We start from the raw sequence: 25,615 nt of genomic DNA, 5'->3' as shown, positions 1-25,615 counted from the left end.
TGTGTGTTAACAGGTATACAAAACGACCATTTCTGAACCCAGAAGTTCACATTTTATGTTTTAAGAAAATGAATGCCCGACTGATAGTGGTATCATCCTCCTGGAAACACTTATCTTCTGCACCACCTTGAAGTTTTCACATAAGATTTTAATTGACATCTTTGCTTCAGTATCATTAGCAGTTAGACTAATGGGGACTGAATGATGGTTTGTTGTTTACCAGCTGTTTTTAGGTGTGGGTTGACAGCGCGGCTAGCTGCAAAACCCATTGCTTAAAATATACATTGACTGGACTTTCGTGGAGAAATTGTCAACACTACTTAGATCAGCCCAGAGAAGTATTTCTGTTTCACCGTCATGCTGTTGGTTGATTGCTGTATTATGCTCCATAGTCCTTGCACTGCATGATGGACATCACACTTCTTGCCACATTCAATTCTTTCTTTTTTTTAAATGCTTTTTTTATTGACAGACCGCGTATGGGCCAAAAGGGGCCCCGATCTTCCAACTCAACTCCTCTTCCCCCTAGAGTCATTTTGGGGGGGGGGTGTTATCCCTTCTTTCCCAGTTGGTGATCAATCACATCTGACAGATTGGTCTTGCAGTTGTTATGAATGTCTTTGTCCTACTTTTTTCTCTCTGCCCCGTCCAATATTTCAACCGATTCAGAAAGAATTTCAACAGAACATCTGTTGATCCTGCTACTGGAAATATCCTTATTACATAGAGATGGTACTGGACTCTGAGAAAGACTAGGGTTGTTGCGCTCGCTATTTCCTCATTTTGAAATAGGCCTTTGGCCTCTGGCCTTTCTTGAACCGCAAACCTCTGAATACCTTTTTGTGGAAGGGCAAATTCAGAATTCTTTCATTGGCTTTAATAATAATAGATGAATTTATAGAGCGCATGGTTACACTCTGCCAGTGTGTCCCCGCGCTACGGTGCAAAAGCTGCCACAACCCCTACCCAGCCTGGCACAGCACGCCTATCCTGGAGGGAAAAGATTTCAGCTTTTTCCGGAAGATAGCTTCCGAGCCCTCCAACCGTAGGATCACAGGGAGCTTATTCCAATGCTGAGCTGCCAAAAAGCGGAAGGAGAACCCGCCCATCCTAGCTCTCTTAATGGCAGGGACACGCACCTGGCCCGTCCCCACCGATCTCAGTTGGCGTATTGGAGTGTAGAGCCTCAATAAATCAGACAGATAGGATGGACAACTCCCCTGAATGATGCAATGGCAGACGCACAGTGCCTTAAATAGGACTCTCTCACTTATCGGCAGCCAGTGCAGGGAAGCTAACGCCATCTTCGAGGAGTCCCTCCTAGGGAGCATAAGAACTAGTCGAGCAGCCGCATTCTGCATAACTTGCAGCCTTTGCATACATTTGCCTGTGACCCCCAGATACAAAACATTGCTATAGTCAAGGCGCGAGGTTACCAGGGCATGAACCATGGTCTTTCTGGCTGCGGTGGGCAGCATGTCCAGGGTGTTCCGGAGTCCCCTCAGGACTCCAAAACAAGCCCCTGCTACCCGCCTGGTGTGATACTCGAAAGATAGTTTTGTATCCAGCCAGACCCCTAAGTTCTTTGCCCACTCGCAGGGCATCTGGGTGGACCCCAGAGACTGGGGCCACCATGCCAATGACCACACGGACGGGGCTCTTCACACCACAAGCACCTTGGTCTTACTGCCGATCAATTTCAGGCAGTTATTCGCCATCCATGATGCAAGATCTTGCATGCAAGCCACAAAGTTGGCGGCTGCCGTCTCCTGTGCTTGTGTCAGGAAGACCACCAGCTGCGTGTCATCGGCATAGGATACAATCCTGTTCCCAAAATCATCTGCAATCTCCGCTAACATTGTAACATAGAGATTAAACCGGGTCGGGCTCAGGGTTGATCCTTGCGGTACTCCCTATTTCAGCTTTATGACCCTGGAGTAGTGCGAGCCCTGCCTCACCTGAAAGCTGCGCTCGGACAAGGATTCCATCCAGTTCAATGCCCTCCCTGCCACTCCTCCTTTCCTCAGACACTGCAGCAGGGTATTGTTGTGCCTCTGGATTGGGCCAGTAGAATATGGTATCGCAAGCTTCTCTGCATGAACATCAGTCCTCCGATCAGGCTACTGCTTCAGAAGGATCGTCTGTCCCAGCGGAAGGGTAGTGTTCTCTGTCCGATTAAGTGTAACTTACACCTTTTATTCTTGCAGATTGAGCAGTGACAGGTAATTGCTTTCGATCTGCTAGGTAGTGGATGTTATCCCTGCCGCCAGATGTCAATCCATGAAATTTGTCTACGTTGGATGCTGGAACAAGTTTGTATCCTGGTGTTGTGCACGGGGATACTGACTCTTAAAAAGCAAAGACCATTTGTGTGTTTTATCCTTGCCCCCAGCAAGTGAGCATTGTGAAAGTTTGTCAGCCTTTCACCTATTCTGTGTTTGCCCGACCAAGTGCCTTGCTCAATCACCTGTTGTGTTGAGATTTATTAACGGTTGGACTCCTGTTCCCACCCAAATAATTTGTGATGCCACAGTGGGACCTGATTTTGGTCTTAACATTCCTCGCCTATCAAAGACCTGCAATTGTGTCACTTGGTCTTGAAGACAGTCTTCCTCATTGTGATTACGTTAGCCTGTCTTATGAGTGAACTGCAGGCAAGTCAAGTCAAGTCAAGTCAGAGAATTTGTATAGCGCACTACATACCCAGAGGGTCTCAAGGCGCTAGAGGGGGGGTGGGGAATTACTTGTCGAAAATCCACGTTTTAAGTTGCTTTCTGAATGCTAGGTGGTTCTGGGTAAGGCGAAGGTAAGTGGGAAGTGAGTTCCAGGTTTTAGCTGCCAGGTAGGAGAAGGATCTACCTCCCATGGTGGTTTTGTTGATGCGAGGTACAGTGGCAAGGGCTTGGTTGGATGATCGTAGCTGGCGGGAGGGGGTGTAGAAGGACAGTCGTGTGTTGAGGCATTCTGGTCCGATTTCGTAGAGTGCTTTGTGTGCGTGGGTTAGGAGCCGGAAAGTGATCCTCTTATTGACGGGAAGCCAGTGGAGGTTTTTCAGGTGACCAGAGATATGTTCTTTACGTGGGATGTCTAATATGAGCCTGGCTGAGGCGTTTTGGATTCGTTGGAGTCTTTTCTGGAGTTTAGCGGTAGTCCCGGCGTAGAGGGTGTTTCCATAGTCCAGTCGGCTCGTGACCAGAGCGTGGGTGACCGTTTTCCTAGTTTCGGTGGGGATCCAACGAAATGTTTTTTTGAGCATGCGAAGAATGTTGAAGCAGGATGAGGAGACGGCGTTGACTTGTCTGTTCATTGATAGTGAGGAATCCAGGATGACGCCCAGGTTCCGTGCGTGGTCTGTCGGGATGGGTGCTTTTCCAAGGGCTTCTGGCCACCAAGAGTCGTCCCATGCGGAGGGGGAGGTACCAAAGATGAGGACTTCTGTTTTATCTGAGTTCAGTTTCAGACGGCTGTGTTTCATCCATTCGGCTACTTCTTTCATTCCTTCGTGTAAGTTAGTTTTGGCGGTGCTAGGGTCATTGGTGAGTGATAGGATCAGTTGAGTGTCATCCGCGTAGGAGATGATGTTGAGGTTGTCTTGGCGTGCGATGACCGCGAGGGGGCTCATGTACACGTTGAAGAGGGTGGGGCTGAGTGAAGATCCTTGTGGTACGCCGCAGATGATTTCAGTGGCCTCTGACTTGAATGGTGGAAGGCGGACTCTCTGTGTTCTTCCGGTGAGGAACGAGGTGATCCATTCTAGTGCTTTTCCTTGGATTCCGATGTTTCTGAGGCGCTGTAGAAGGGTGCTATGGCAGACTGTCAGTGCAACCACCATTTCCACATTTTTCCTGGACAAATTGGTGGTGAGGACTTGAGCACCCTTCTTAACTTCTTTGCACCCCGTACTCCTCTAAAGAGGAGAAGAGGCGCCATTGGTTGGCTCCCAATAGGCTTTATTTTTTTATATAGATTGTACCAACGACCTTCGAGTGGACAATCGACTTTCTGTGGAGTTTTTCAGAGCAAAGAAGGTGAAGGCTGTACAGAAGTAGATCCAGTTGAGGTAGATAGTCCTCTGGATCAAGATGCGCCATGCAATGGTCGTAAATAATATTTCTGACGTCTGAGGGCCCATTCCACCTGGTGCATACATCACAAAGTAGTACTTGCTTGGCCGCCGAGTCTGGTGGGGAAGAACGCTTCGCCCCTGCTCAGTCCTGAGAGACTTTTTGTTCTCCGCCCACTCCATGCACCCTGCACGGCTGGAACGGTACTGATTTGCTACCTATTCTAAATCTGATGAGTCTGCAGTTAGAAATAACCATCAGAAGAACAAGTTATTTACCTTTTGGAAACCCTCTCTCTGATGGTTACTTTCTTTACCTGCGGATTTCTCCCTGCTGTCTCTCTCCCCCCCGTTCTGTGGAGTTGCCTCTGTTTTTTGCCATCTGAAAAAGATTTCAGGTTAATGATCAGCACACTATTGCCAATAATTCATCAAGCTCTGTGGATGAAGGATCAGAAATGGAGAAGACAAGAAGTTTACGTCGGCGCGCAGGGGTGGTGCCCATATGTGGTGCTGCTCTGTCACTACCGGGGTGGTATGGAGTCTGCATGGGCTGTACAATGGCACTGAGCGGCACACAGGAATATTGGTACAAATGGAATCTCCAGGTCCAGTCTGTGGGGATATTCTAAGGTGAGGACTCTGAGGTTAGATTAAGTATGCACTAGAAAGAACATTACCGGGAGTAACTAGTTCGTATCTCCTTTAGGTGTTCTGACTGCCTGCCATACATTTGGGAAAGTGGAAATGAGAAATCTATTCGCATGCCATATGGGCCTGCCTGGCTTTCCTTTTGTTTAACCCTAGCAGGACCTCCGTCTTAACAGGAAGGTTTAATGAATATACTATGTTATTATGGTGTCCTAGTTGTTTTTATACAATTTCGTAAATTTGTTATTTACTCCTTTTTGTTGGTTTCGCAAGTAACGTACATTCCTGGATTTTTAATTTGTTTATTTCTCTCTATGAAAGAAATGAACATGTGAAGTATCTTTTTTCAATTATTATTTTTAAACCCGTATTGCCCTTCCAGGACGTTTTAAAACCAGGAGGACGTTCTGAGCCCTAAACTGAGCGCAACAGCTTTCCAGCAATGAATTTGCGAATTTTGGGATTGTTTGTGTCACAAGTCATCTAGTCTCGGACTGACACCATTTGAAGTTGTGGAAGGCTTTAAAGGAAAAAATCTCTTATTTTGTGTTAATTGTGACGTGCTTTAAAAGTGTAGCCAAGAAGAGTCTACACGTTTTGCAACTGAACAAATATCTGTAATTGGAGGAGTGCAGCTGCAGATTCGATCCCCGCAAGGAGAGTCGATTTTTTTTTTTTCTTCTTCTTCCTTTTAGCTATTTCCACCCATCCTGACAGGGTTCTCGTCCAGTGCTGCATCCAGTCGGTTTATAAAATATACGGATTGTACCTAAAAAAAAAAAAAAACTTTGGGCTTCTGTTTTTACTTTAGCCCGTGAAGTGAGTGACTTTTTTTGTTTTTGTTTTAGCATGCAATGACGAGTGGAAAGGGCAACTGCCATTGTTTTAGATAGATTTGCCTATATATTCTTATGGGGTGCTGTTTTGCTCTATTGGAGTTGGCCCTCCTATCCAAAATGGAATACGCAATCTCTGAAATTTAGAGCTACAACAGAGGGAAAAATGTGCTAGCAATCCCTCTTTTATTAATTGAGGCCTATGTGGTGGTCCCCAAATAAGATCATAACGAAGATCTTGTACTCATACATTCACCCTAGCTAACCTCTGCCGGCTCTGAGAGTTCGTTGCTGATGCCCATTCTGCCTCTGCTGTCATAAGCATTGTGACACAGGCAAACGCATGAATCGAAGGGATGATTCTGCTGGAGCAAGGAGGATGCGCACCCAGCCAGTCTTTCTCAGAGTCCAAAAGTAACAAAGATAACAATGTGTTGTAATTCACTTTTGCACTCTTTTTTTACTTCATAATCCTTTGGGCCTCATGCGCCCTTGCAGGGGCGTAGAAGACACTAAAGTTCTGGGGGTGGAGGAGTGGGGACAAGGACAACCTTTTAGACTTTCCAGTGACCCTGTGCAAATCGCCATTGTCGGAGAGCAGTACGCTCTGTTAAACAAATACAATCTTATCATTTTGTAGTGAAACATCGATAAAGGCATGTATTCACAGTTTGCAAGTATGCTTTAATTGTTATTTACATTCACAAAGTAATTTGACCAATTGTGAAAAAAAATGTTTTTGAATCTTCCATCTTCATGCACCAAGCAAACAAACGTGGGACGAAAAAAAGGAAGAGTCAACTAAATGCTCTTCGCGACATTCCTAGACCTCAAAATGCAATTGGACTTATATTGGAGTGTTGTGGAAACAGGCTAAAGGCACACAGAGCTGTAAGAGCAGAGAAATGTCCACTTTGTAAGAGTGGATTGTCTAAAATAGTAATATGAAATCCAACCATACTAGTAAAGAAGATTTATGATTGCCATTCCGAAGATGTAAAACATGGAATAGCTATTCCTTTCTAACCAGGAATTGCATTGCAGCTTAAAAGAATGTATTGAGAAATTCCAAATGTTAATCCATAAGAGGAGTAGGCCCCACAGTGGTGAAGAACGAAATGTAGGTGTTTTTCACTACAAGGACATGCAAAACTTAAAAGTACATGTCCTACCTTTTAGTAACATATCACCCTGCTTTATAGGCTACCTAGGGCCTACCTTAGGGGTGACTTATATGTAATGAAAGAAGTTTAAGGCTTTGCAAGGGATTTTTAATAACAAGTCGACATGGCATTACAACTGCACACACAGGCTCTGCAGTGGCAGGCCGGAGACCTGTTTAAAGAGCTGTGTGTGTGGGTGGCACAATCGGTGCTGCAGACGCACTAGTAGCATTTCATGTACAGGCACTGGGTATATGGTATACCGCTGTACAACATTTGCTAGTTGTGTATACACCAATGTTGCCATGTTTAGGGGAGAACTTTAGCACCAGTCAGCAGTGGTAAAGTGCTCTAAGGCCAACAAAAAATCAGCTAAAAGAGGAAGGAAGCAGGCAAAAAGTTTGGGGAAGTCCATCCTAAGGCTGGCAGGTCTAATAGTATGGTATAGAATTCTGTGTGTCTTTGAGTATTAAAGTCAGTCGGATCTCTTTTGGAAACCTTCGGTTTTGCAGGGTACAAGAAGGAGAGCTAGACTAGTTTATCAAACACTGGAAGTTTATTGCCTTCATTCCTATGGCAGGAGGGTGGAGAAACCCTTAATGCATCGCAAAGTATACCACACTATACAGAAACTTTGTTGTTTAATCTATGAGAAGCTTATTGTAGATGGATATTGTGAGTGTAGCGTGCACTAAATTTACGTTTTCTTGCACTAAAATATAAGCAGCCCTACGAGATATAAATTTGCAATAAGAATTAGCCTTGTGTGGAATGCTCACAAAAAGGAAATGTACAGTGTCTGTGTGGAAGAGAGATACTTACCAAATATGAAAGCCTGCTGTGAGACACATGAGATGCTCACAAAAGACCGGTATAGTCAGATATGCAGAATGAGGTGTGTGGCAAAGCTCCAATATGAATTGTTAGTGGTGAACACCTGAAACATAGTGTTTGTGTGTTAGGCTTACAAATGAATACAGTGGGTGGAAGGTCACAAATAAGTAGTGCGTGAGATGCACTAAAGCACACAAACTTTGTTAAATGGGAGGCTCACAAAAACTAAAATGAAAACTAGCAAATCTGCCTCTAGCTAGGATATTCCGAGCCAAAATATTGAGCATTTAATTGAAACAATGATTGAAGGCATGGAGGCCTTGCTCAAGACTATGATGATTTCTTTACAAGTGACATTTGGAGAGTTGTATATTGACAGTGAAGTAATCTCCAGCGTAGTGGGCAGCTTTCCTGTGGCTCTCCTTTGCTAACAAAGGTAGCACCCAACTCTTGACTGTAAAGGAAGAAGATGCAGACAATTACAAAGTCTTGAAGAGTGCCCTCATAGATGGGTTTGGGTTAACTACTGAGCAATATAGAGTGACATTTTGGGGCACAACAGAAGGCACACACTAAAGATTGGTTAGATTTTGTAGATAGTGCTGTTAAGGCTTTGAAGGTCTGGCTGTGTGGAAGTAATGTGCATGATTATGAAGGACTGAACAATTTACTTTTGAGGTAGCACATCCTTACTAACTGTCAGAATCACCAACTGCACCTGTACCTGGTGGACTCTTATCTGACCTCTCCCCAAGACTTGGAAAAAAAAGGCCGACAAATAGGTCCGCAACAAGGTGAAACAAAAGGTTCAGGGTGGTGGTCACCAGAACAAGCAAGATTATTCTAAGGCCCAAGAGAAAGTTGGGCGGAAATCTAAAGAAAGAGACTTCTGAAGGTCCCCAAAAATCGTGTGGTAGGTCCTAATCCTCTTCATCCTCTAACACGAAACCTTGGTGCCATTTGTGTAATGAAAAAGGCCATAGGGCAAAGTATCCCAATTGCTTGAAGTCTAGCACCAATACTCCTACTACCACGCCTAACCTCATTATAACACTGATAGTAGAAGTGGCCCCAAGAGGTTAGCTCGGTTAACCTTTGGGGCTGATGTGGGATCTGGCCTAGTCAGGATACCCACTAAGGCTGTTTTAGTCTGTTATGGTGGCACTGAGCTTGCCACCCTTATTGTAAGTCCCACTAACCTGGTAAAATACAGACACCAGCCCCTCATCGATAGGCCGGAAGCTGTAGCTTACAGGGATACAGGTGCAAGTGTCACTATGTTGACAGAGAAATGTGTCTCCTAAGCAGATTCTATGTGATCATATTTGCCAAGTGACCAGTGCTAGCAATGTTAGGACAGATCATTTCATGGCAGTTGTCAATCTCAGCTGGGGAAAGGTAACTGGCCCAAAGAGATTTGTGACATCCTTACACCTACCTGTGGACTGTCTACTGGGCAGTTATTTGGAAACTTCAGCCCGTCTGAGGTGGAGTTCAGGACTCCTGCAGAAATGATGGGACTTTCAGCCAGCGTCTTTGCTGTCACTAGGGTTTAGGCCAAGAAGTTAGACACTGAGGGAGCCCAGGGTCCTTAAAAAAGTAACCGGCTAGGTCCCAAGAGAAAGAGCAGGAAGGGTAAAGATTTATCCTCCTCTCAGACTCCCAGTGAGAATCGGTCTCCTGAGGGAGATGATCACAGTATCTGTGAAGGAACTGTCCCAGAGGAGCTTGGGCCTGATCAGGCAGAGTGACTGGGGGCAGTAGTCCTTCCAGGGAAGACTTGAGTCTGGAGCAGAAGGCCTGCCATTCTCTTGAACAACTCAGACCGCAAGCTGCTGCTGAGGAAGCAGGGAATGCCAGTGGGTCCCACAGGACGTATTGGGAAGATGGGCTCCTGTTTTCTGAAAGTAGAGACCCCAAACTGGGTGCCACCAGGAGGTTGGAATGAAAAAAACAAGGACCCCCTGAACACTGGTGTCCATGAACTCCTAGGGCAGGGCTAATAATGTGTGAACAAAACCCTAGGCAGTCAACAAATGGGCAAACAAGTAATATAAAGTGACAGCGAAAAATCATACATAGAGAATTAAAATAAAAATAATCATGATTTTTAATGAACACCGATAAAAATCATACAGGTAAATGGCAAACCATCACCGTATGATGGTAAAAATTAATTAAAAAACATACAATTCATACATTTATTACTTAATCATGTACAGAACACCCCACCACAAATTTATATCATTGGTATCAAAGAGGGACAACACTGTGGCGAGTGAGACTCTACGCGTGTTTCGGCGTGGACAACGCCTTCTTCAGGAGCCACACAGTGATATCTGAAACCTACATATGAAACAAACATCCTATTACAATACATTCCAAATAATAATACAAGACATAAAAATCACATGTCTGAATTGTGCTCTCCAATGGGCGAACCTGGCCTCCACCTACTAGGTGGTCCAAGTTCTCAACTTTGCTCTGCCCTATCTGGCACTTTGTGCCCTTGATAGTGAGGCATGCCTTCTACAAGGGTCTCAAGTGCATTCTTGAAGTAGACAAGGGGATTTTCCCAGGTGGAGCTAAAGACAGCTAAATCATCTAGATATGCTGCACTACAGGCTTCAGACCTTTGAAGACTTTATTAACCAGCCTCTGAAATGTGGCAGGTGCATTTTACAAACCAAAAGGCATCACAATAAATTGTTAATGTCCACTCTGGGTCAAAAATGCTGTTTTTGGTTTGGCATCCCCATAGTCTGACTTGCCAATGACCAGCAAACAGGTCAAATATATTGATATATTTGGCAGAGGCCAAAGTATAAATCAGTTCAACTGCCCTTGGGATTGGATGTGCATCAGTCCTAGTGACTACATTGAGGCCTCTATAGTCAACACAAAACCTCATCTCTCTTACCATCCTGGGTGTGAGGTTTTTGTACATGGACTACAGGACTCCTAGGGCTATCTGAAGGCTCAATGACCCCAAACCCCAGATTATTTTGGACCTCTGTCCTAATGCAATCCCTGACATGGTCAGACTGTCAGTAAATTTTGCTCTTCACAGGCAGGCTGTCACCTGTGCCCACTTCATGCGTACACCACCTGGTTTGACTGGGTTTCCGAGAAAAGAGACCAGGAAACTGACTGAGAAACTTTCTGCAAACAGCTTGCTGTTGATCAGTGAGGATGTCTGCCAAGACTACACGTTCAACTGATCCATCAGCAGGGTCCAGAGAGAGGAGATCAGGGAGAGGTGAGGGTCACTCTCTTACTCCTATTCCTAGTCAGTGGCCATGAGCAAGCTCATGTCAGTCCTGTCAACAAAAAAGGTTTCAGGTGATTTACAAGAAGTACCCTGTGGGGACTTCTGGGATTGCATAGGTCAACTAAGTAGGTGACCTTATCTTTCTTTTCAAGTATAGTGTGGGGGGCTTCAACACCCACACTTTCTGTCCTTGCTGATAAACATTCAGTACAGCCTTTTGGTCATGCCAAGCTTTCTGAAGCTCTTGGCTGGCCTCAAGGCTTTTGCTGGCCTGCTTCATGTGCTCAGCCATGGATGAACACGACCCAGAACATAGTACACTATGTTCTGTTTAAGAGGCTTGAGAGGCTGCTCTTATCATACTTTGACTACACATAACGGAATCCTAACTGGATGTCAAAACAGAAGTTCAAATGTGCTGTAGCCTTCTCCCTTCTGAGGAACCTCTCTGTAGGCCAAGAGAAGGCAAGGTAGTAAGACATCCCATTTTTGCCTCTGCTTTTCTGGGAGTCCCATGATCATACCTTTTAAGGGCGTTGAACCTTTCAGCAAGCCCATTGCCCTGTGGATGGTTGGGTGTGGTAAACGTATAGTTAACACCACACTCTTTCCACATAGCAGTGATGTAGCTAGACATGAAGTTTTAGTACCTCTGTCTTGACAAGACCTTAGGGAACCCAACTATGGAAAAGATTACCTGGAGGGCGATCGCCACTACAGGAGCTGTAGTTGAGCTAAGGGGTGGGGGGGGGGGGGGGGGCTAGCCTCTGGGTAGCTAGTGGCATTGTCCACCACCACTAAGATAAAACTATGTCCAGATGCTGTTGGAGGGGTTAAGGGCCCTGCAATCTCTATCCCTACCATTTCAGAGGAACCCCAACCACTGGTAGTGGGATTAAGGAGTCCTTTGTAGTGCCAGCTGGCGTGCCACTGGCTTGGCAGGGGTCACAGGAGCGACAAAACTTCTTGGTGTCTCCAGTTAAAGTGAGGGACAAGCCTGCCCCAAGTCTGGCTTTGCCCAAGATGTCCTGCAAGGGGAATGTTGTGTGCCAGGGTCAATAGGAAACCCCGGAACTTCTGAGGTATGACTAACCTCTTGGTGGCACCCGGCTTGGGGTCTCTACTTTCAGAAAACAGGAGCCCATCTTCCCAATAAGTCCTGTGGGACCCATTGGCATTCCCTTCTTCCTCAGCAGTAGCCTGTTGTCTGAGTTGTTCAAGAGAAGGGCAGGCGTTCAGCACCTAGTCGCTCTGCCTTGTGAGGCCCAAGCTCCTTTGGGACTGTTCCTCCACAGGTACGGAGATCATCTCCCTCGGGAGACTGATTCTCACTGGGAGTCTTGAGAGGAGGATACATCTTTACCCTTCCTGCTCCTTCTCTTGGGAGCGGTCTGGTTACCTTTTTCAGGATCCAGGGCTCCCTCAGTGCCTACCTTCTTGGCCTGAGCCCTAGTGACAGCAAAGACACTGGCTGAAATTCCTATAATTTCTGCATGAGTCCTGAACTCCACCTTAGACCAGTCTGAAGTTTCCAAATCATTGCCCAGTAGACAGTCCACAGGTAGGTCCGAGGATGTCACAACTCTCTTTGGGCCAGTTACCTTTTCCCAGCTGAGATTGACAACTGCCATGGAATGATCTGTCCTGAGATTGCTAGCACTGGTCTCTTGGTAGATATGACCTAGTAGAATCTGCATAGGAGACACTATGAGGACAGAGAAACCTGTGACACTGGCACCTGTATCCCTGTAAGCTACAGCTTCCTGACCATTGATGAGGGGCTGGTGTCTGTATTTTCCCAAGTTAGTGGGACTTACAATAAGGGTGGCCAGCTCAGTGTCACCAGCTCAGTGTCACCATTACCGACTAAAACAGCATTAGTGGGTGTCCTGACTAGTCCACTTCAGTACCCAAGGTTAACCGAGCTAACCTCTTGTGGCCACTACTCCTATATGTGTTATTGCTAGGGGCACTAGGATGTTTAGGAGTAGTAGTAGCAGTATTGGTGCTAGGCTTGGAGCAATTGGCATCCTTTGCCCTATGGCCTTTTTCCTTACACAAATAGCACCAAGGTTTCTTATTGGAGGATGAAGAGGAGTGGGACCTACCACAAGAGGAAGATTTTTTGGGGACCTTTTAGAAGACTTTCTTTTTTTTTTTATTTCACCCCACCTGTCTCTTAGGCCTTAGAATAGCCTTGCTTCTTCTGGTCACCATCAGACTTTTGTTTCCTCCTAGTGCGGACCCATTTGCCTGTCTTCTTTCCCAATTCTTGGGGCATTGTCTGATACGAATCCACGAGGTACTGGTGCAGTTGCTGATTTTGACAGTTATTAAGGATGTGCTTCCTCACAAGTAAATTGTACAGTCCTTCCTAATCGTGCACATTACTTCCATGGAGCCAGACTTCCATAGCCTTAATAGCACTATCTACAAAATCTATCCAGTCCTGAGTGTGTGCCTTCTGTTGTGCCCCAAAATGTAAATCTGTATTGCGCAGATGTTAACCCAAACCCATCTATGAGGGCACTCTTCAAGACTTTGTAATTGTCTGCATCTTCTTCCTTTACAGTCAAGAGTTTCTCTAAGTTTGTTAGCAAAGGAGAGCCCCAGGGAAGCTGCCTACTGTGCCTGAGGAACTTTCTCAACTTTACAGGCCCTCTCTAAAGCAGTAATCCACTTACGGCTATCATCACCGCCTGTTAAGGAGTGACTATCCTGTTCAAGTTCCCAGTGTCAAAGGAGTGTTCCCTAACTCTAGGATTACTAGTGCTGCCTCCATGGGATTCTAATCCCAAGTTCTTCCTAGCCCCCATGACGGCTTGCGTTTCTTATCTAGGGCCAATTCTTCCTTCCTGAATCTGAGCTTGGCTCTCACGTTTGAGCAGGTGGTATTCCCTTTCTAAAGAACCATCCATCTCTATCAAGAGGGAGGTCCCTATTGAAATTGCTGAGGAGGTAGAATTAACTGAGGAGGACCTGGACGTCCCCTGAACCCTTTGTACCCTCCCAGGAGGAATAAATGTGGTCTTAACTCTCGGGCATCCCTCTGTCAATAGAACTGTTCCCTGGGGGACTAGGGTTCTCCAGTAAGGGGTCTTCAAACTCCTCCAGGATATGCTCAGAAGCAGAGTCCAGGGTGGTGGACACCCCTGGCTCATCTTGTAGAGCACCACCACCCATATCACTTATCCCGCCCATCTGAGGTTTTTGCTTGGTAGAAATAACTATTCACCAAAGATTACTTCACTGTTAATACGCAACTCTCCCAATGTCACGTGTAAATAAATCATCATAGTCTGGAGCAAGGCCTACATGCCTTCAATCATTGTTTCAATTAAAGGCTCAAAATTTTGGCTTGGATAATCCTAGCCTGGGGCATATTTGCTTGTTTTCATTTTATAGTTTTTGTGGGCCTCCCCATATAACAAAGTTTTTGTGCCTTAGTGCATCCCACATACTACTTATTTGTTACCTTCCACCCACTGTATTCATTTGTAAGCTTCACACACAAACACTGTTTCTGGTGTTCACCCCTAACAATTCATATCTGAGCTTTGCCACACACCTCATTCTGCTTATCTAACTATACCTATCTTCTGTGAGCATCTCATGTGTGTCTCTCATAGCAGTCTCTTTTACACTGGTAATCATCTCTCTTCCACACAAACACTATACATCAAATTTTTGTGAGCATCCCACACAAGGATAATTCTTATTGCAAATTTATCTCATAGGGCTGCTTATATTTTTGTGCAAGAAAATGCAGAATGAGTGCACTCTACACTCACATCATCCATCTACAATAACGCTTCTCATAGATTGAACAACAAAAGTTTCTGTATAGTGTGGTATACTTTGCAAAGCATTAAGGGTTTCTCCACCTTTCAGCCACAGGATTGCAGGTGATAAACTTCCAGCGTTTGATAATCTATTCTAGCTCTTATTTTTGTACCCTGCAAAACCATGGGTTTCCAAAAGAGATCCGACTGACTTCAATACTTAAACAGACACACAGAATTCTATACCATACTATTAAACCTGCCTGCCGTCTGTGTGCCTGAAAATTCAATCCCTGCTCCTATGAGGCGCTCTGTGAGGCTCCAGAGTCGACTTCTACTATGGTGGACTAAACAATTGTTGCTTCTCAGCTGCTCCTGGGAGCACTTCATTTAGTAATCTGTGGTTCTTTAACTGTGCCTCAGGAGGTGAGCTTCTTTGTTTCCTAGGTGTATGGTTCGATCATATAGTCCCACAGTTGATTTTTGTTTAGATGAAAGAATGGCCGCATCTAGAAACTTGTGTAGTTTTAGCGCCCTGCAGTAAATGGCAACTAGGTAGAGCAAGGTGTGAAAGGTCAGGGTAGTTCTTATTTTGGTGATTGATTTGCACAGGTTACTGAGTTTTGCGACTGTTGGAGTTTATATGGTCCATTCTTTTTAGTGTAGTATTAGCTCATGCTTATTGACCTTGAGGCACGCAGGATTGCTGAGTGAAGGTCATATATTTTGTATTTAAAAAAAATATATATATATATTTTTCCAATGGGCGATCACTGATTCAATTGACCATTTAATATTCAGCTGGCTTACTAGGACTGAATTCATGGTTTCTTTGTAAACCTGTTAGCGGGGGTAAATGGATCTGTGTTGCTCTTCTCTCTTCCAGGTAATTCTCAGTGATTCAGCTTTTGCTGGAAACCTGCTCTTATATTCTGGGGAAAGTACTTGTCGGAATTTGTTGGTGACCTGTTTTCAGTGGAATCCCTATAGTATTCTGTGGTTGTTTAACAGTGCCTATGGGGATTGACTTCTGTCATTTCTAGGTGTACTCCATATAGTGTACTTTAGGCAGCATATTTTTGTCTTTTACTTTATCGCTGATGGTTTGGGATACATGTGTGCATGGGGAGAGCATCATTCTACATTTAATGTGGACCCGACAGATCTACTTCAGTGGTGGCTTTTACTTGATCATTAGATCACCCAACAATGGCAAGTGTGCCTGAGTCTGTTCTCGCACTCTGACATTTCATACTTAAGTACAGTAACAAAAGCCACACTTTACATCTCCAGAACTCGCATACTATACCAAACGCGTTGCATAAAGGTCTATCTAAGAATAATTCCCTTTTCAACCACAAAGTCCAAAACATTACCCAGGCACCTTTGTGAGCCAATTAGGTGTACGAAGTTCTTATTATTAATTCTTGTTAATTACTATAATACTATAAATACATTGACTTGCTACAGTACAACACAATACAGATTAACAAAGGGTAGGACAAAAAAGGTTGAGGAGTACATCTTCAAAATGGGAGTTTGGATTAGAAAATACCTGCAAAACCTGTGGTTAATGGGAAAACCTCTCCAGGTAAAACATTGGAAATTCATTAAGGACAAAAGTTGTGATGATCATGTATACAATTTGGTGGCTGCTGAATTTTAATTCCATGCACTTCAAGAAAAGTTTTGTGACTCATTTACTGGGGGAAGTCCGTCCTGCTTCTGCGTAGGAATGTAGATTCTCCAAGTTTGTGATGAGAGAATCTGGATTTCATTAAAGACACGGAGGCTAGCATTATGCATAACCTTTTATTCCACCACTCCTTGCAGCACTTAGAAGTATTACATCACCAAAAAACAAACTTCTAGAACATAGAATGTTCAAAAACAATATAACACTGAACACAGCAGCCATCTTCCTCTTTTACGCTGCTCCTGAAGAGAAACCAAACAAACTCCAACTCCACGCCGATCTTCTTCCAAAAAAACCTTTACTTCTCATCTGAAAAACAACATAAAATATATATATATACACATCATTTTTTTTTTTTTTTTTTTCTTTTAAAACCAACAAAAAACTTTAAAATTGACTAAAATAACAACCCCCCCCAAACCTCACCCAAAGAAAGGGGAGGGAGGGATAATGCTAGCCTCCGTGTCTTTAATGAAATCCAGATTCTCTCATCACAAACTTGGAGAATCTACATTTCATGGCAAGACCGGAGGCTAGCATTATGCATGTTCAAAGCTGTGATAAAACCACAGACGGCACATGTCCCAAAGGTTTCAAATAAAACTTTGCAAAAACATCCGCACTAGACCAATCAGCTGCATGCAAAATCTCTTCCAAACGACCTCCAGACAAAAAAGCTTTACTTGCCATAGCACCTCCCACTGAATGAGCACCAAACTCTGCCAAACTCACACCAGCTTCAAACATACAAAATCTCACCCATCTAGCAATTGTAGCTGAAGAAACTGGTCTGAATGGCTTAACAAAAGAAATCAACAACTGCTCATCTCCATCCCTTCTAAATTCACTCATCCTAGCCTCATATTCTTTTAAACACATGGCCACACACAATTTTGGATGGTCCAAAAATCTAGGATAAAAAATAGAACTAGACATGCATTTGGTCCTTTTAGTAACACTAAAAAGGACCCCATCAGGAGTAAAGCACCTGTTACGAATATCCAAAGCCTTCACATCAAACTCTCCTGAAAGAAATAAGACACAAAAGACTCGCTAACTTTCCTGACAACTGCTTAAGACTCAAATACTTATTAGCTGGCCAACTCTCAAACAAATTTAAAATCTTATTAACATCCCACATACCATTATACCTAGGCTTAGGCGGTCTTTTCAACTTAATACCTTTCAAAACTCTACAAACCAAAGGTTCCCTACCAATCGAACAACCTCCAACCAAACTATGACCAGCTGCAATAGCAGACCTATAACAATTAATTGTCCGATAACCCAATCCTTCACCAAACAAAATAGACAGGAAATTAGCCAATTCTATGGCAGATGCTTCCACGGGATCCAAACCCCTTTCCAAGCACCAACATGACCACTTCTTCCATGCTCCCAAATATCTTTTCCTAGTACCTGGAGCCCATGACTCATTGAGCAAGTCTTGAGCCTGCTCCGAAAGCTTTCCGAACTGCTCTTCTCTCCTGATATCCTCCAAACAAGAAGGCTCAACGCCCCTTCCATAACCAAAGGATGAAACATACCTCCTTCTCCTATTAACACATCCTCCGAATCTGGAATTAACATTGGCTCCTCTACCGCCAATTCCAAAAGACCCGGAAACCAAACCTGACCAGCCCAGAACGGTGTCACCAACACCAACTCGCACTCCTGCTTCCTCACCATCAGCAACACCCTCTGAATCATTGCAAACGGGGGAAAAGCGTAACACCGATTCTTCCTCCAATTCTGCTGAAATGCATCCACTTCCTCTGCCAATGGGTCCGGCCTCCAACTGTAGAACCGATCCAGCTGGAAAGTCAACCTCGAAGCAAACAGATCCACCTCCAACGGACCCCACTCCTTTACAATTCTCCTGAAAATTTGAACATTCAACATCCAATCGCTGTAATCTCTTAAAAACCTTGAATTCCAGTCCGCAACAACATTGCTCTTGCCTGGAAAATATTCTGCTTTCAGACCTATTTTCTCCTCTAAACAAAAATTCCAAATCTCCTTCGCCAACAGAGAAAGATTCCTCGACCTGCTTCCTCCCAATCGATTTATATAACGGACAGCAGAAACATTGTCCATTTTCAATAACACATTGAAATTTTTCAAATTCCTTCCAAAACTCTTCAGAGCATAGAGCCCTGCTTTCATCTCTAAACCATTTATATGCATCGATCTCTCCTCTTGAGACCACCTCCCGCCACTCTCCTGATCCTCTAAGCAAGCACCCCAACCAAAAAGGCTTGCATCTGACTCCAGAACAAAATCCGTGCAAATTCCAAAAATTGCACGACCGTTCCAGGCTTCCAAATTTTCCAACCACCATAACAACTCCTCCCGAGCCTCTTCCGAAATCACAACCTGATCTCCATACCACAAACCTCTCCTTAGAGCATCCGCCTTCAAACGCTGTAAAGCCCTGTAATGAAGAGGACCAGGAAAACCGCCTGAATTGAAGAAGAAAACAAACCAATCACTCTTGCTAAAGCTCTCAAGTTCACAGATTCTTTTTTCAAAACACATTTTACTTCCGACTTTATCTTCTGAACCTTTTTTTCCGGCAAACTTAAACTTGTCTCCACAGTATTCACATTGAATCCCAAAAACTCCAAACATTGCGATGGAACTAAAACAGACTTCTCTCTGTTTACTATAAAACCTAGATTCTCCAAAAGATCCATACAAAACGAAAGCTGAGTCTTCAACTCTTCCTGACTCTGGGACAGAAGGAGAAAATCGTCTAGATACATAATCATCCGAACACCTCTCTCTCTCAAAAATTTCGCCACAGGCCTCAAAACCTTCGTGAAACACCAAGGAGCAGATGCCAGACCAAAAGGAAGAGAAGAGAACTGGTACAAGCGACCCAACCATCTGAACTGAAGAAACCTGCGACTCTCCTCCGCAATCGGAATCGTGAAATACGCATCCTTCAGATCCAACTTCACCAACCAATCCCTTTCCTGCAAAATATCTCTTAACAGATGGATTCCTTCCATCTTGAAATGTCTGTAAACCACAAATTGATTTAAATTCCTTAAATTTATCACCGGCCTCCATCCTTTCCCTTTTTTCTCCACCAAAAATATTGTGCTTACAAAGCCCTTGAACTCCTCTGAAACTTCCTCGATTGCACCTTTTCTTAACATTTCCAACACCTCCTTCCCTACAATCTCTTTTAGCTCTCCATCGAACACCAACTGATTTGGCTCCCTCAATTGAACTGGATTTTCCACCAGTTCCACAACATAGCCTCTCACAGCGCCTAAAACCCAACTGTCTGTTGAAATCTTTTCCCAATTTCCCTCAAAATCTCAACCTTCCCCCTACCTTGTCTGGGAAAAAACCAAAATTCGTCTTCATACTTACTGAAGGAACTTTGTGAAAATTGCGCTCTTCCCCTTGGCTGCCGCCCTCTTCCGAATCCTCTTCCTCTTTGCGGGAAAAATCCTGTCGCAGACTGGAAGCCTCTGAACGCAGCTCTACCACTTGACTGATATTGGGCCCTCGAGAATCCTCGGCTAGGGAAACGGCCCCTTCCCCCAGCCCTGTCAAAAACACCTCTGTTGAAGACTCTTTTTAGACTGGATTGGGCCTTATCTAGACTTGTAAAGGTAGCAACATATTTGCCAACACCTTTAACTAAACCTTCACCAAACAGAAACCCTTTGGGGTCATCTGTTGGCTCTTTCTTCGAAAAATCAGCCAGCTTTGGGCTAATCCTCATAAGAATTCCTTTTCTTCTTTCAGAGATCAATGCAGCGTTTGCATTCCCCAATAAGCAAACCGCTCTTTGAGACCAACCACTCAAAAGATCCAAATCCACCGCAACCTTCTTCATCTTTGCCTCCTCAGCCATATCTAGAATTCTAGCCAAGGGCCCTAGTATGTCCAAAAGCCTGTCCTCACACTGTTTCAGAGCCTTCTCCACTCCTTTTCTAGGATCACGACCCATCTTAAATAAAAAACTTATAAGATCAGGGTCCAAATCAGGAGTTAAACAAGCCTTTCCATCCAAAACAGGCCTAGAACACTCTGCCTTCATGACCGCCCTTGCTTCTTTCTCCAAAGGCCTGCGAATCCATAGTTTAATAAACTCTGCAACATGTGGCAGAGGCCACCAATCACCACTCCTGGGATGTCTAATCAAATCTGGACTAAACATCTCCTCTCCCTGAGGATCTTTAACCAAGCCCTTTTCCTTCCTTTCTTTTTCATTCTTATCACTGTCTATGTCCCAATCATCATCATAACTTTCAAGAATGAATTCATCCTCATCACTCTCTTTTTCATCAGAAATCTCTTCAGAAGATTCCTCATTATCTTTAGTGCCGCAAAGGACACCCTCTTTTGTGCCGCTCTGGACACCTTCATCTCTTGTGGCGCTTGAACCACCAGATCCTTTTAAAAACCTCACTTCAACATCCACATTTTTAACTTTCTTTGCCTTTTTTCCTTTTTTAACAACTTCACTATTTTCATCTTCATTAACTGACCAAAATTCCTCCTCCTCATCAATGTCAAGTTTTCTTTTCCTTTTAAAAACACTTTTTAACACATCCTTCATTGAACTCTTAATCTCATCCTGAATCATCTTTCTCAAATCAGGCTCGCCTGACCCCTCTCCTTGTTCCTCCACAATAACCTCCATAATACCAACAAAAAACGCTATTGACCTCCTAACCGTGATCCTTCTGACTCCAACTTCACCTCAAAGTCAGTTACGATCGATCGCGTCACGAAGAAAAACGCCACAATACAGACTAGTCCTCAACCAAGATGGCCGCCGAAAAACGTCATCACGCACGTATGCGCGATGACGCGACCCCCAACTTCAAGTCGAAAACAAGAAGAAACACTCGCAACACGCAGCGTCTCCCCCCCCCCTCCTCGCGGACTCTGCAGTCACAACGCTCGAGCCAACGCGAGACAGACAGGTAAGATGCCTCACGAGATGCCTCACGAGCTCGTTTAAACCTACGAGCTCGTTTAACGAATCTTTACCTTAAGCCTAAAAAAATATAAATTCCCGATCGAAAAAAACCACCGCGCAAATGAAACGGAACAAATACACTTCAAACCCGAAAATTGGGTTTTCAACGTTCAAACAAACATTTAAATACTCGCTCACGTTCAAACATACATTTAAATACTCGTTCACCTCAACATATAACTAAACGAGTAAACCTCAAAACATAAACACTCATTCCTTTAACGAGTAAACTCCCATATATAAAACACTCATACTTTCACAAATTAGATAATGAAATAATTCAGAGTAAAACAATAGTACTTATCTGCAAGGAGCAGCTAAATAAAAGAGGAAGATGGCTGCTGTGTTCAGTGTTATATTGTTTTTGAACATTCTATGTTCTAGAAGTTTGTTTTTTGGTGATGTAATACTTCTAAGTGCTGCAAGGAGTGGTGGAATAAAAGGTTATGCATAATGCTAGCCTCCGGTCTTGCCATGAAATTGCAAGAGGTCTGCTTTGAATTCTGGTTTGGGATCGCTACAGTTCTACTCGCTCATTGTATCACTATGTTCCGGAATTCCATGGTCGCTTGTGCTATCCATGCCGTTCAATAGTTGCTTTCTTTCGCTTCTGAATCTTCAATGTTCTTTCACTTACTAGGTGAACCCAAATACTGGCTACATTGATTATGATCGACTAGAAGAGAATGCCCGTCTGTTCCATCCAAAACTGATCATTGCAGGTATGGTAACACATGGTGAATTGGAAAGATGTGGCTTTGATGTAACTATGCAATATTAGTTCTCATGTCCATGCTTTAAGTGAAGCTGAAATATAAAAAGTGCATAGGATTAAGTGTTGGGTAGTCCTCTTTTTCCATTTGTTTCCAGTTCCCATCTCTCTAATTTCATACTGGACATTCTCTCTCCCCATTTGCATCTTACCCTCAATGTCTGTTCCATTTTACCTCTTCAGAACCCTTCTTTCTGCTCTTTAGCCTTAGATCGGGCTCTTAGCGCAATGCAGGATCATATGTTTCTGTATATCAAAACTACTTCCCAAAGTTTAATGAGCGTAGTCAGATAAAGGAAAATGTATACATTACACCAAAATACTCGTAGACCTGCTTCTCTTTCATAAGCTTGCAGCCTTCCACAGAACTGAATGAATATTTTGTTTTTCACATAACAGAATTAAGAAATGTATTTCTGTTCAGGGATGATATTTAACGTCCTATTGCATTGGGAAGTCACAATCTCTCTTCAAGCATGACAGACCTCTTGAATTGGTTTTTAAGCTCCAGGTATTTATTACTGCAAAGACGCCCTTGACTGTGGTGTCAGTTGATAGTGTATAAACGCTGTGTTTTTGGAGTGCATGAATGTTTATTGTGGATTAGAGCATTAACATTTATGTTTCCTATTCTACAATTTGGAAAGGGAATTGAAGCCCAGTGAGAGTTCAATAAGCTCAATAAAGATTAATTGAAACCCCCTGATGGAATCTTCTTGAGGACTCTCGGGTCTGGAATGACTGACTGTATTTGTTTGTTGCTGTGGAAATCTGGTCCCTGAAGTTTGGGTGCTTCAGGACGGGAGACTGGCTGACCTAAATGCTTTGATGGTACAGTTGTTTAAAATCCTTGGCTCACATCTAATCCTGGATTTCTCAAGGGCAGGTGACAGACCCCAAAACATTTCCTGCGTCCATTTAGGGTGTCCAGCACTGACTCTGTAAACATCTCATAAAACGAAATGAAAATTTGACTCACCTTGAGAATGCAATGTGTTAAAGTGTGTTTTGACGTGCATGTGTGTTTTGATTGAATAAAGCATATGGGGTGTATTATGTGTTGCCATAGTACTTAGTAAGTCATGGCTTAATGGTCAAATTCAATCAACAGTGATTTCTAAAACCAGAGGTTAGAGGATGGATGTTAATTAAAAAAACAATAAGTGCTGAAATGGTTAAGAACTTTGAGCGTACGTTAGCATCTAGGTTACATTAATGTCCTCATCCACATCTGTGCCATTATTAATTGCAAGTACTTATTTCTCTTTGTTCCAGGTGTCAGCTGCTACTCTCGTAACCTGGAGTATGCCCGAATGAGAAAGATTGCAGATGAAAATAGTGCATTTTTAATGGCGGACATGGCTCATATCAGTGGCTTGGTAGCAGCTGGAGTTGTGCCATCGCCGTTCGAGCACTGTGACGTAGTATCCACTACAACACACAAAACTCTGAGAGGTTGCAGGTCTGGCATGATTTTCTATAGAAAAGGTGGGTATACTTGCTTCTCATCAACTCTGACCCAGCTTGGTTTTCTGCCATTTTTTTAAAATGTTTTTTTATTATTTTATTCGTTAAGCGCATGAAACAAAATACACTCGCTTCACTTTAATCTAATACAGAGTTTGTGGCCTTATAAAACAGTACAGAATATCCACAAATGCTGACAATATTGTTGATGCAATCAAGTGCAAATTTCTGAGCCCATACCAGTTGAACTTCCCAGTTGTATAGTGAGGCCCACTTGCCATGGTCCCCAAATCCGTTGGTGTTTTTTTGCTACACCCTCTGCCCTTTTACACGGTCTTCTCCAATTTTCTGCCAAAAGATTAGCAGAGTACAGAAACAATATATACTAAGCCCCATTTTCCCTTTTCAGGTGTTCGAAGTGTTGATGCCAAGACCGGAAAAGAGATAATGTACAATATTGAAAGCCTCATTAACCAGGCTGTATTCCCTGGACTACAGGGTGGGCCACACAACCATGCCATTGCTGGTAAGTTCTTAACATTTTTCATTGGTGGCACACATTCCACTTTTTTGAGGGGATGGGGTGGGGACAATTCGCAGGGGCTTAGACTGTTCACAAGCATTTATCGGATAATCTTTTGTGTGTTTGTAATGTGCTAAAGGGCAGAGGGTATGCCATGCACGAGATCCGTGCTCACTTTGCAACAGGATCAACGGTCTGGGGTTGCTTGTGTTCGCTTCTGAAGGTCCCTCATCTGACTGTTTCGGATGCACTGTTCCTATAAGTTGCATGGTCCGAATTGGCTCGCATATGCTGGCCTCTGTCTAGAGTGCCACAATTAGCGAGAAATGATAGATTGGGATGCTACAGAGTGGTTTCAAGTGGCTTAGATTGATTGGGCTTACCTTCCATCCCCTTTTGTGTGTTTGTTTAGTGGTCTTTATTTTCAAACCTGCTGTGTCTTTGTGTCTTCGGAATGACTACTGACTTATAAGAATTACTCAAAGTTACTTCATTTTTAAGTATAGTCGGAGTCTGGTACAGAAGTTTGTTTGACACTAACTTTCCAAAGCTTCATATCACCCAAAGAAACGTCTCTCCAATAAACATATGCTTTGAGAGCCTGAGTTGCAGTGGGAGAAAGCTGCGCCCCCATAACTCATCCCAGGTTTCTGCTGTATACGGGTCCAGTCACACAAATAAACTTGGCTTTTGGGGACTAAGTTTGTTAGGCAAGCAGTACTGCCTAAAAGACCCTGTCATTGAACTACATAAACCATGAACCAAAACATTGAGTGCAATTGTGTAGCACATACAACTGCCATTTAGCCCATTTTCAATGTCTCCCTTTATTTAAGGTTTATTGTAGCTCTTTTAGTATTTCCTCAGAGGGTTTTAAAGGCTGCTCTATGCAGCTTTATATGACCCATTAGAAGTTTTAGTATTCATTTCAAATAAAATGCTTAGGCTTCGAGCCCTCCGCTTTAGTCGACTGAACTGCCACTACTTTCCATCCCGGACCGGCACTGATCCAAAGCTTCGGAGCCGGCATCGTGCCCAGCTCAGGCACCGAGTCTGCAATCCAAAAGCAAACCTTCCTTAACGTCGACAACCCCTTCGACGCCCCCGATTGGCTCGATACAGAATAGCACTTCTGACCCAAATCAGCCATCGATGTTGAAAAATGCTTCGGGCTCTTGGGTAAGCTTGACGCTGAAGCCTCCATCGAAGTCGACCCAGTCGTCAATGGGGAAGACGGCTACGGAGCCAAAGCATGCTTTGGGCTCAAAAACAACTTCAAGCAGTTGGCACAGCCCAGTCACCCCTTCAACAGCAGACACTGAGGTGCAACAGCCTATCCTTGAACGCCTTCAGGAAGAGCTGGACTCTCTGCAATTACGCCTGTGTATTCATCCTCACACAGGCAGAATCGTCACCAAGCTTACTGTGAAGAATAGGAAACAATGGAGCTACAACCGCCTCTTAAGCACAAAGACATGATAGGGGTACAAGCTCTCTACCTAGACTGTTACTCTCCTCCTCTTCCTCCTCCTCCTCCTCCTACACAACC

At 43.9% G+C, this 25,615-nt stretch overlaps 1 protein-coding gene across 1 annotated transcript in view; it reads left to right on the top strand.

The window, feature by feature from the left end:
• The window catches only part of SHMT1 (serine hydroxymethyltransferase 1), a 128,267-nt gene that overhangs the window by 39,952 nt on the left and 62,700 nt on the right, over positions 1 to 25,615 (top strand). Inside the window, exons 6-8 of the mRNA XM_086940711.1 lie at positions 21,945 to 22,026; positions 23,352 to 23,564; positions 23,953 to 24,069. Coding sequence (XP_086796837.1) covers positions 21,945 to 22,026; positions 23,352 to 23,564; positions 23,953 to 24,069 — 412 coding nt within the window. The remainder of the gene's footprint in view (positions 1 to 21,944; positions 22,027 to 23,351; positions 23,565 to 23,952; positions 24,070 to 25,615) is intronic.

The sequence above is a fragment of the Lissotriton vulgaris genome, chromosome 10 (genome assembly GCF_964263255.1).
Source record: "Lissotriton vulgaris chromosome 10, aLisVul1.2, whole genome shotgun sequence".
Taxonomy (NCBI): domain Eukaryota; kingdom Metazoa; phylum Chordata; class Amphibia; order Caudata; family Salamandridae; genus Lissotriton; species Lissotriton vulgaris.
Note: the sequence above shows the minus strand (reverse complement) of the source record. Positions and strands in the feature narration are given on the sequence as shown.